Source organism: Glycine max, chromosome 14 (assembly GCF_000004515.6).
Source record: "Glycine max cultivar Williams 82 chromosome 14, Glycine_max_v4.0, whole genome shotgun sequence".
Classification (NCBI taxonomy): Eukaryota; Viridiplantae; Streptophyta; class Magnoliopsida; order Fabales; family Fabaceae; genus Glycine; species Glycine max.
In genome coordinates, this window is record NC_038250.2 from 4822892 (window position 1) to 4835128 (window position 12237).

At 30.6% G+C, this 12237-nt stretch overlaps 2 protein-coding genes across 3 annotated transcripts; both read right to left on the reverse strand.

Moving 5' to 3' along the window:
* Positions 1-946: 946 nt before the first annotated feature.
* LOC100816506 (probable zinc metalloprotease EGY2, chloroplastic) lies at positions 947-6434 on the reverse strand. Its single transcript, XM_003544055.4, has 12 exons — positions 6111-6434; positions 5947-6001; positions 5244-5375; positions 4696-4749; positions 4494-4604; positions 4333-4407; positions 4122-4227; positions 3946-4039; positions 2789-2942; positions 1973-2180; positions 1580-1740; positions 947-1428 (listed from the first exon to the last, which is right to left on the reverse strand). Exons 1-12 carry the CDS (start codon positions 6272-6274, stop codon positions 1180-1182), a joined length of 1563 nt encoding a protein of 520 aa, XP_003544103.1. The 5' UTR covers positions 6275-6434; the 3' UTR covers positions 947-1179.
* A 2813-nt stretch (positions 6435-9247) lies between these two features.
* Positions 9248-12177, reverse strand: LOC102663889 (uncharacterized). 2 transcript variants are annotated; one of them, XM_006595807.3, is made up of 4 exons: positions 10828-12177; positions 10621-10719; positions 10358-10454; positions 9248-9949 (listed from the first exon to the last, which is right to left on the reverse strand). In XM_006595807.3, the coding sequence occupies exons 1-4, from the start codon at positions 10936-10938 to the stop codon at positions 9897-9899; spliced, it is 360 nt and encodes a 119-aa protein (XP_006595870.1). In that variant the 5' UTR covers positions 10939-12177; the 3' UTR covers positions 9248-9896. The 2 variants fall into 2 exon arrangements, with proteins under 2 accessions (XP_006595870.1, XP_014622571.1); XM_014767085.2 differs by having other exon boundaries at positions 9248-10454.
* Between the last annotated feature and the right edge of the window lie 60 nt (positions 12178-12237).

Here is a 12237-nt window from a genome sequence, read left to right on the forward strand (position 1 = left end):
TGAAAGAGAATAGTAGAAATACTTAATTTTATACTGATTTAATCAATTTAAATTATGTTCCGTTTTTCTTCACAAATTTGTAAAAAATTTCACTAATCAAAACTAATTACAGTCACTATTTTATCTTGTCATTTCTGACTTACTAGTATTCTTCAAATTCCTCCTAAATTTAAGACATCTAAGTATTATTTTCGTTAAGTCATTGACTCTTCACCTTCTAAAACTATTTGAAAATGGAATTAGAGAATCCAACACTCATACTTGTTTACAACAAAAAACTTAATTTTAAAATATAGTTTTTTCTAGACAAAGAATAAACTCTCTTAACTTAATGTTTTTTTTCTCAAAATTATATCCTTTTGGTTCACTTTTCAATTCTTGGCTTGATCACTTTTCACTCATTTTTCATTGTCTTGAAATAGTTGGAGTGTAAATCTTTCTAGATAAGACAAGCTCTTCATGATTCCAATAACAAATTGATCTTGAATATATCATTTCTAAATCTATCTGAGTCCTATTATATTCAAGCATTAGTTTAAATTAAGTAATAAAGAATAATCTAAAATAGACATATTGTAGTATAAATGAATTCACTTGTTATTAAACCATACTTTCACAAGATAGCCATATTTAAGTATTTAAAAGTCCTTTTTGATCGCGTGATAAAATATAATAATCCACTTTTTCAACATTTGTTCTATTATCAGTGTTGGACGTTGGATATTCATTCTAAAAACAAGAATGTGGAATTGTCATGGTTTTTTTTTTTGTACATATTTTAGTGATTTTAAACCGAATCATTTTTAAAGAAATTAAATTTATAAAAAATGTTTGATAGTAAAAAATCAATTATAACAACATTAAAAAAACAAGATAAAATAAAAGTAACTTTTAAAAAATTTAAGAAACTAATAAAAATAAATTATTTTTTAAAAGACTAAAAAAATAATTATTCAAACATACTTAACCCTTAAAAAAAATTTCATTGTTAATGAATCATGAATAACAAAACTAGGGCGTTTCAGCCTCAATATTTTGACGTTTGATTATTCACCTAGCGTATGAGCCAACGTTGACTGTTTGATTCACTGAAAATCCTACCTGTTTACTCTCAGTTCTCAAAATTTCATGTACTAGCAGTCTAAATCAATGCTGCCAGAGTTTATGTGGCCATTATTTCTAGAAACTTGTGAGGGTTTCTTCTGTAAATGGGAAAGGATATGGCAAGCATACCAACAAACCTAGGAGTAAAACTGTTACTCCAATAGCAACATATTTCTCACCAGGATCAGTTATTTCCTCAGAAAGAGGAGCAATTGGACCTCTTTGCAAGAAGAATATCAGAACTACCCAATAGAAAGCTACATCATTAAGCAGTGACGAGACTCCCAGCAACGCAATTGAAACCCCTGTGAAGCGTAATGAAGCCTGCGAAATAGACTTAAGTCAGTATCTTCACATAAAAGGAAACAAAGGAAGGCAATTGTGCAATTAGTCAAATATTATTAAGATCATAATATACTGACAAATCAAGTTTCACTCGTAAAAGTTTTCTTTTTAAAAAATATTACTGTTATACCTTTCTTCCCCATAGGGCAAACGAAATTCTCCCTCCATCAAGCTCTCCTGCAGGAATGCTGTTGATGGCATTGATGAGGAGTCCTGCCCAAGCCCAAATCACAAGAGGGTTGATAGAAATTGCAGTTCCTTCCTTGAGAACGTTACCAAGAAGCAGCTTTGCTAAATAGTAAATAAAAATTGTCACTACATTTTGGTTTTCTAAATCAATGAAGCAGCAAATAAAAATAATTAGTGATATACTCGGCAGTCATGGGATTTAATTTGTTTATGTAATAATAACAACAAATAAATGCTCATTTGAAATTTTTTTAATAAAACTTGTAAAAGAATGCAGGCACAATTCTATCCTAATTTCTTTACGCTTACTAAAGTGTATAGCTTAGTAGCTTACCAATACCGCCAGCAAGAAACGACTCGTGAAACACAGAAGCATCAACAACAACACCAATACCATCACTGGGAGGCAAGATAAAACCTAGAAGCAGAAGCAAAAGACCCAAGGCATAGCCAGCTATTGGTCCAGCAGCTGCAACCTTGAGCAGATCTTCGCGATTGGGTACTATATTTCTTATCCTTGTAATGGCACCAAAAGAGCCTATCTGCCACCAAATTACTCATCAGAATTTTTGTTTCTTGTATTTAGAATTTAAGATGTTAGAAATTCTACATATCAACAAGAGGAAAATTGGCCATTGGCCAATATCCAAATTTTACATATCACCAATTTGTCCATTTGACTCTTGACACCAAACCATACCATATTAAATTAGATAGTAAGAAAAACACACAGAAAAGGCATAACAACATTCCTAAAGTACCACAATATTACCTAATCTAGGAGAATTAAAATGATTGCCATTTTTTGGATTATAGTCATGCAATTCAGAAGCCAAGACTTGACTCTGTAGGAAAGCAACACAAGCAATTCCCAAATGACAATGTACTAAAGGTCTAGAGCAATTTAATGTTATATTGTGCAAGACAAACACAGATGGAATATTTCCAATTGTCATGGATCAGCAAAGATAAATAATTAATCAAACATAAACAATGAACTAAAGCTCTATGCAAGTATACATTCTCTGAATGATTTATGTAATGCATACTAGATGGAAAACATGATACCCTCAATTATTATGTTATTTAATTGAAGAAATATCTTTTATTAAAAAATTGTAATAGAAGATAAAGAATTTTATCATACAACCTGCCAGCTAGGAACAAAGTACGGGACCCCAAGTTTAACTCCAGTGTCTTTGGCAGCTAAGAAGTGACCAAGTTCATGTACCCCCAGAATAAGTGCAGTAACAAGGGCTCCGGGTAGGCCATCCTTTAACAAGTTCAGATTGTCAAAAGTTGATCTGGAACATTAATAATATTAATTGGTGAAACATCAAAATATGAAGCAAACTAACAAAAATCTTCTCATTTGTAGAATAGTTATTCTATACATCTTTAAATGGTAATCAAAGGCTTAAGCCTACACACCAATCCAAAATTATGAAGTAATTAGCACTTAAAATATATGTGCACAAAACTTTAAGTGTCATTTGGTTTGAAAAATGTTTAGTTTCTTTTTTTTTTCACTTTCAATTACAAAAATGTCTCCTAATTTTCACCGTTCTTATTTTCAAAAGTTTGTACAAAAAATAAGTAACAAAGTGGAAAACAAGGAAAGATATTTGTAATCAAAAGTGAAAAAAAAAAAAAACTTTCTATTAAACCAAATGATCTCTAAATTTTATTTTATGATTTTAAGTGTATACCAAATTGAAGCGACTATTATATGAAACAAACAGTCAATCAGGGAAATGACAACAAGAACTAATGATTTATTCCTATGAAGTCCGGACAAGAATTTATGAATAGTTGAAGTATTTTAAAACAAGAAACGAACTTTTGAAAACAAGAAACAAAGGGGAAAACAATGTGACATTTTTGTAATTAAAAGTGAAAACAAAAATCCTTTTATTTAAACCAAATGACCTCTAAATTTCACTTTATGATTATAAGTGCATAACAAATTGAAGCATCTATGATATGAAACAATCAGTCGACCAGGGAAATGACAACAAGAAATACAGATTTATTCCTGTGAAAGGCAGACAAGAACTCATCAATAATTAAAGTATTATATGAGACCATCCTTTTTAAGAATCATACAGCCCGGAAGATCAACATTTATGTACCCAAACAATGTATTTGTGAAACTGTCCTGAACTTATTACTCAAGCGAAGGAGTAAACACAACTGAATCAGTATAGAAAATGAAAGTACATGAGACAGTGTTGTGTGATACTACACTCTTCCCTAAGAGATAACACAGTATGAAATGACAACTTAAGGCATAAGAAAACAGCTTACAATAAATCGGATTGCAAAGAAGGAACATTTCGAAGAAGTAAGGTAAAAACTGTAACCAGTCCAAAAGATCCAGCAGCAAACCACTCAGGTACAGCTGCAAATATAAGTAACATCATAAGCTTTACTATTGAAAGAACACTTTTTGATCCACAATGTTGCAGGAGCTAAACAAGCACCAGTTGTCTCTGGTTGTAAGGTTGTTCTTGGAACCACAACAGCCACTGGCATATTATCCTCTGGATTTACTAAAAGGAAAAGCTTGTATTCATCTCCAAATTTATCCTATAATAATAATCATGCATAAATATAGTTCAGACTTCAGACGTTGATTTAAACTGGAATCCATCACAAAACCACTTAAACAAAGAAACAGAAAATATTACATACTTTCAATCTCTTCGATATTTTATCATAACTTTTAGCAGCTTGCCCTCGCAAGTTTCCTTTGAACAGCACTCCACCCTGGCAGAAAAGAAAGACCCAATCTTCATACAACAAGACCTCTGTGCATATGCAAAAATAAACATATAGGAAAGATAGGCTCACACCTCGTAAGGATCTTGGCTAGTTACGAAAAAAGTGTCAAACCCAAAAACTTGGTTCTTAAGAATTTCAATTGTTTCCTTGGGAATTTTTATTGCTTCATCCAGTTTCTGAGGCTGTTCAGAACAGAAAGAAAAGAAACACAGAAGAATTAAAAAAGGAGAATGCCTCTTTTAAAGTAGGAAATACTGAATAAAAAGTAATCACCTTCACACCTGGCAGAGGTGATCCACTGGCAACTTCATTGCTATCATCCATATTCTGCTCAAAGAATAAGAGATAAGAAAACTATCACATAATGTTCCCAACTCCAAATGACACAATTTCGTCTTTTTTCAATTTTTTATCCTTTTGTATACTCAAACTAAAATTGAGTCCATGAAGGAATAGTTATAATTATTTATTAAGGAGATTATAGTGGCAAACAACAATTGATGAATTCAGACTAGCAAAACTAGGTCTGATTTTAAGGATTTGGTTTTTGACAAATTGCAAAGACATGGACTTATCAAGGACACTTGATTGTAACTTAAAAAAATGCTCTTGTACACATTATGAGTAAATAAGATAATGAAATAAATTTCATAAGATAACTTCTTGAGTGCATTATGTCCATGAGTAACAACCTGTTTAGCAATGTTCCATATGAATATAGGATATTAAACAATGACAGAAAAATATATATTGAACAAACTTTGGCAACATATTTATATCTGATCAAATTTAAAATTGAAGCTAACTAAGCCAGACATCACCTGCACATCACTTTGACCTTTATTTTCATCACTAAACTCATTTATTTGTTCTGCATCTACAGGTGGAGGGATACTTTGCTCAGAGGAATCTTCCAAAGGTAGTGTTTCTCCATTTTTATCTGCTTCTTTCTCCTAGGTAAATTAAAAAAGTTGCAAATTGTCAAGGGTAAAGTATGAAGAGTAAAGAAAGGTCTACATTGTGTTTGAGTGCAAAGTGCAAACAATAAAACAAAAAAAATATTTTTATCTTGATAACTAAAACATAACCTATTAAGATTGAGTTTAATTTTAATTTGCTGAAACATCCACATTCCAACTGACAACTTTTGCCTTTTTGACCCCCGCTTGATGACGATTTCAACATAACAATTGTTTTTTAAGGCAAGAAATTTTATTCATTTGATTTGATTTTTGGTCAGAACCCCTCAAAGCTCCCTAGTCCATATTTTTTCCATTCACAAGACTCAAACCTATTAATCTTGTACGAAGAAAACCAAGCTCCTTGACTCTAGGACCAAAAGGCATTAATTCTTTATTTAATTTTACTTCGTCTCTTGGAAGCTTGCAAAATATTATCATGCAAGGAATTTCGAACAATTTTGCAAGGTTCAACTCAAGTCAAAAGTCTTCATCATATCAAACTCCAACTTGTGAAGCTTAATGTCAGTTAAAGAGAGAGCAAGCTGATTCCTGAAGAAAGTACCTTCTCGTCGCTACCATTATGTGGCTCAGTAACACTACAAGCAATCACTCTCCTCCTGCTCGATCCATTCCAGTTCAAAACCGCATCAGCATTTGAAGCCAAATCAGTAACAAACGGAAAACGAAACGAATTCCACTTCAAAGAAGAAGAAAAAAAACACCTACCTCGGATTCCGAATCAGCTTGAACGAACTCCAACGAGGACGCAAATGGCGAAAACCTTCGGAGTGCTGAATACGGAGATCAAGTTCCAAGCAAGAGGTGCAGCGCGACAGGGGAACGAGGAGATTCCCGCGAAAAGACGAAGGAGCTGCCAACGAGAGATTCATGGTTCCGTTTGGAGCGTGCGGTGCCTCTAATTGAAATGAAACCTTAGCGCCATTGAAACGAATGAAGGATTGAAGAAAACGATGGAGAAGAAGAAGAAGTAACAGCAGAGGGGAACTAATTATCTGCTATTTTTATTTATTTTTTTAAATACCCGCGCAGATATTTTCTGCCGTTTATAGGACGAATATAAAGCGGCCCAAGTTTCGAACCCCAATCAGCGTTTGACACCTAAGCGGATTAAACGACTAGATAGAATCTTTTTTTTTTCTTACGTGAAAAAGAAAAAAGAAAATCTCTTTATATTGAAATTTGGCAACATGGAAGATAGACAAGACACGCATTTTTCGTAACTAGTAAGATTTTTTACAGCGCAATTTTAGTTTTTTTTTTAAATATTTTTATTTTAATTAAATTCTATACTAGTTATTGAAATAATACTTAGATTAGACTCGATCTTTACCAATTCATTAGTATGCATTTTATTCAATAATGAAAAAATATTAAGTGATATATCACCGACATTTCTATTAATATTACTAGTGTTATAGCTCTTGTCTTCCATGAGTGTTAACTTTGAAATTTATATTTTCTATTTTAATTTTTTAATAATATTTTTTTATTTTTCCAAATATCAACATTTACAGATCTATAAAAATATATATACTTATGGATATTAATTTATAAAAAATGTATTTTTAAAAATATTAGATTTATAAATATATTTTCATTTATATATTACTTTGATATATATAGATTCTCAATAAGAAATATTAATATTGAAAAACATTTGAAATTAAATTCTAAAATTATTTTTTTTCTTTGAAAATTGAGTTTGAACGATATTTATTGTCAGTGTAAAAAATTTGTATGATTAATTATTAGATATATTGATTTAAAATGTCAAACTAAAATATTTTCTATGATAATAAATATCTCTTGTTATATTTTTTGACTTATACAAAGTTATTCTTTTAAATTAAATGATACTAAAATAATTTCAAACAAATATGAAATGAACCGTGATCCCAACCTTGTTTTCTTTATTATTATTTTGAATAAAATGATTGGTACAAGTGCATATTGATTTTCAATTTTATCATCGTATCAAAACTTGTAAATAAGATGAGTAATCTTGAACCTTCAGAATTAAATAATTAGAGAAAGAATCTTATTTTTGATAATAATATTATCCAATTAGAATATAATTATCTTCAATAAAAAAATAGCGGTGATACAAACAAAAAAAATCGTCATATTACCTCCAAAACTTGTGTTCTTTATTACAGAGTTCTCACTTGTCATGAAAATAAATTTTCATTTTTATACATTGCATTAAAAATTTTGTATATAATATACAAATAGATATAATTGATTAATTAATTTCGGCAAAAAAAAATTAGAAGAAAGAATCGAATGTAGTTCTGCCATGTTGTAACTAAAACCTTTTACTATGTTAATTTCAGTGACATTTCAATGAAAAGAAATTCATGTTATTACATGGCATTTGACTGTTATATATATATATATATATATATATATATATATATATATATATATATATATATATATATATATATACACGACATTAATACATAGATTTAAATTTACAATCAATACCAAAAGAAAATTAATTAAATGTGTGATCTAATCACTAATATTTTCCTCAAAATATTATTTTTACATATCATACATTTATTCATAAAATTAAACTTTATATTAATTTTAATAGTTTGTATTTGGAAGAGAAAAAGAAAATATAGGTACCAGAAATATTTAGCTTAGGAGAGAAGATAAAAGAAATAGATAAGAAATGGAGTCAAAATGTTAATTGTTTGGTTTGAGAAAAATAAAATTATTTTCTTTTTAAAGAAAGGAAGAAGAAAGAAATTAGATTATTACTATTAGAAATACCATTTTAACCAAATAAAATACAGTTTTTTTCATTCAGAAGTCATAATCAATTATGGTAACAAATAATGGACTATGTGTGTTTTTTAAGAAGAAAAAAAACAATTATGTATAAGTTAATTGGTAATAGGTTTTCCTCCACAAACACAAAGTGAGTTTGTAAGAAAAGACTTAGGTTTAATTCTACATAATACACTTTCAATTTTAAATGTAATTAAATTTTTATAAAGAATTAATTTTATAGTAAGTTCAAATGACTAAAATCTATGAAAATATCTTAAAATAACAGGGGGAGTTTAAGACTCTAATTAGAGAACCAAATCAAAAACATTAATAATAGATTTTATATGTACAAACAAGCCATTATGTGTGACCATGATCCATTATATCATACGTGTAATCAATTATATGATCAATGAAATGCATAACATGCAATTGCTCATATCATATCAAAAACCATGAAGCAAATTGAAATTGAAAAAAAAAATGAAGCAGGTGACAATCTCACTAGATCTAAGCATGTCACAGCAACACAAACACAACAACAAATTCACTTCCAGAACGAACAGATGCGACGCAAGAGATGACTTTGGTAAAGGTGAATAAAATAATATTTTTATGCGTTTCTTCGCCTATGAGAGTAGAAATTCTGTTGCGGGGGACTCACTAGCTTTTTTGATATCTTTAATATTTATTTTCTTATTACCAAATGGCGAAAATTTTCTTCTTTGCACTTTTGTCCTCTGTTTCTCATTTCTTTGCAATTTAAACGCTACCAAATAGAACAATAAAACAAGGCTTTACAAGTTATATAAGGGGAATTTTTTTAGCCAGCGTTTTATTTTTTGAGTAAATTATACGAACCTCGAGATTTTGTAAAATTATACAAATTTTCCAACTTTTTAAACATTTACACTAACCTCCTTTCGAGTTCTATGTAATATTTTTTAAACAATTAAGAGTGTGTTGGGGTATATTTTTTAATAACTAAAGAGATTAATGTGATGTACGCGAAAGTGTCAATGTATATTTTAAAATAATTAAGGAATGTTACTGTAATTCACTCTATTTGTTAACTATTTTTGGAGCAGGTGTTAAAACATGCACAAACAACTTTTGTTTGTAATAGCTACATATTTAAAAAAATTAATAATCCTTTTGCCTTTCCTCATGCAATTACGTGCTTGGTTATGTATATTTTCCGTTTTTGAATTTTAAAATATCAGCTTTCATTTCACATTATGATTTAATTTCTTAGTATTGGAAAATCATAATATTTTAAATAGAAATTATTTTTTCACATCTACTTTTTTTTTGTCTTCATTATCTTCTTTTTTTTTTGTTGCATTTATATTCTTAGTAGATTTCCGAAGATAAAATTACACTTTCCAACATCATTTGGGATATATCATGTTAGACTACGTAACAAAAATCAGTCAACTGAGTCATCTTCAATGTCTCACGAACAAGAAGTTGCTACCTATCACCCTGGCTTAATTACAAGTGCTTTTAATGGCCAAGAATTTACATACCATATACTGCCCAAGCATCTTCTCAATTTGTCTATGTAATGGTGCAACTGGAAAGTGGATAAGTTCAACATCATCATCTTGGCTACCATTACCAATCAATCCATAGTAACCTTTACCCTTGTGGCATAAAAAATGATCAAATGCTTCGGAAGATTGAATCGTTGGAGTCTTGACAAATGCGCTATAATTGTTCATGTCCTCCTCTATCAGCTTGCACAACAGAATGACTAACAACTAGAAACAAAACACAGAGATTTAGCATAAGCAAAAGAAAAGTCAGTAAGTTTTTCTTCACTCTTTTGGAAAATTAGACATAACTTCTTCAAATGTGATGCAGTTAAGCAGCAAATATATCTTGTGTTTGCAATTTAATCGCAGCTTCCAAACTATTGACTTGAATTGTTGAAGAAACTTTAACTTGTACATTACTTAGTTCAATTTAATGAATTAAATACGAACAAATAAGTCTGCAATCAGGCTTAAGAATGATGAAGATAGATTTATGGATGTCATCCAAAGGGTTATTTAATTTAAATATATTTTCAAATGGGAGGAACTGAGAGAGGATGGAATAAAATTCAGTTTCTAGATTAATAAGTGATGCATATTCTTGATCATTGGCTTGAAGTGAAGAGTCCAAACCATCACTAGCATGCAATATTAGAGTGTCCTCAGCCACTAGGCCAGAAGAGCCAACTTCAGATATCCCAGCTGATGATGTCTCATTGATAACACCTTCCTGCAGATAATGTATATATTAGTCTGAGTCATAAAAAATACCATACATATTTGTAAGAATCTAGGTTAACTTAGTGTCTAACATGCAGTCCAAGAGAAACTTTCATCATATTCATTCAACTGAAATCTTTCACAACATATTCATTTAATAGTTGCTAAATGTTTACCTTATCTTCTGCAGAACCTTGTTGTTTGTTAAGTATGGCTTCGATTAGGAGCTTGTAAGAGGCCTCTTCAATATAGGGCCATCCTGAAGTTCCATACACCTGAAGAAACCCCATGCAACCAACCAACCCACAGGTTAAAGTAAACCAAACAGATGAAACCATTTAGCACTTTTTTTCCTTTAACTATTCGGAGAAGAGAAGACTAACATCTAGAAGCTCCTTAAGCATTTCTGGAACTAGTTGTTTCCCAAATCCAAGTTGATGCATTGACTCCACGGCAGTATCCATGCCCATGCTAGCAGCTATCTTACTCTGCATACAAAACAAAGAACCATGGGGTGCAGGAAGCAACTGCCCAAATTCAATATTCCATGAGAGAACAAAACATATCAAAATAGACTCTGCACATTGTTAGGGACAAAGTTCAAGCAAGCATCCTACACTTGCTAGCTAATTTCATGATACTGGCGTATCAACTATGCCTCTATTTTGTTCCCTTTCATACAATACATAACAAGCTTGGAATGTTTGATGTTCATATTCTAGGTTGAAGGGTATTGACTAAATATTTCTATTAATAGCTTAGTTAGTTACTGCCATCTGCAAAACTAGTTTTTTGTAGGTAGTTAATTTTTTCTGACTTCTAATTGGTCCAAGTTTATATGATCCATGTAAACTACTGTTTTTTTTTAGAACAATATCAAAGTTTATAACGAGCATATATTGTTCATCATTTCTTCTTCTTTTAGACTGTGCCCATAAGGTTATAGACACACTCATCCTCCCTATCCTCCTGCCCTGAAAAAAAATGCATTTTTATCTTATTTTTATGAAATCCAATTAGAATATAGTGGTATAAAAAAATTTATTCTCATTCAATTATAGATTATTATGTTATTGAAAATCTTTAACTTTTATAATAATTACTATTTAACACTCATTTTAAACATTTTTTAATTAGTTGACAGAATGTATCAAAATTATCCTTATTTTTGTAGCTGGCTGCACAGTGCACTTATATTCGATTTGATGTGTATGAGTACTTTTGATAATTCGATCCAATAATATCAAATAGAAACAACGGATGGCCCTTTTGCTAGTGGCATTTTCGCTGAGGAAGCAAAATGAAAAATCATGTCATTGCCACACAATTGGAGGAGAATTTTACTGTTTTCCCCTCAATTCAAGGTCCACCTTAGGATTCTATATTTCTAAACAAGACTCAAGACATTAAAAAAAGGTTGAATTGGAGGGAGAGGTCGTGATAAGCAATGGCTGAGATTCAGGGAATATAGCAAAAGGTGAAAGGTACAAACACCAAACTCAAACAAGCCTTTACAAAATCCTCAATTATTGCCCTCCAAACTCTAAAAACTTTCCAAGTCATACATACGCATACACCCTGATTCCCTTTTTCGCGCTGATCAAATTCCAATTTTGACTAGTCAAACATACAATTAAACTGAACTTAAGCCACCACGAACATAATGATAATAGCTTCAGGTGAACGAGGGAATCATTAATTAAGCATGTATAAAGAAAATGCTAGTCAAGAATTTCAGTTTAGCTTGTTAATCATGAGAAATGCCGTTATGAGTAGGCTTGGAAGATAGGAAG

What these genes read in the sequence shown, in the direction of transcription:
- LOC100816506 (XM_003544055.4), bottom strand. Translation starts at nt 6,274, where the DNA reads ATGAATCTCTCGTTGGCAGCTCCTTCGTCTTTTCGCGGGAATCTCCTC. An exon ending in CACCTCTGCCAGGTGTGAAG is followed by an intron (nt 4,605 to 4,695) that starts GTGATTACTTTT and finishes TGTTCTGAACAG; the next exon opens with CCTCAGAAACTGGATGAAGC. An exon ending in TCTTTGCAATCCGATTTATT is followed by an intron (nt 2,943 to 3,945) that starts GTAAGCTGTTTT and finishes TTAATGTTCCAG; the next exon opens with ATCAACTTTTGACAATCTGA.
- LOC102663889 (XM_014767085.2), bottom strand. Translation starts at nt 10,938, where the DNA reads ATGCAGAGTAAGATAGCTGCTAGCATGGGCATGGATACTGCCGTGGAG. An exon ending in TGCTTAAGGAGCTTCTAGAT is followed by an intron (nt 10,720 to 10,827) that starts GTTAGTCTTCTC and finishes GGGTTTCTTCAG; the next exon opens with GTGTATGGAACTTCAGGATG. An exon ending in AAGGTTCTGCAGAAGATAAG is followed by an intron (nt 10,455 to 10,620) that starts GTAAACATTTAG and finishes CATTATCTGCAG; the next exon opens with GAAGGTGTTATCAATGAGAC.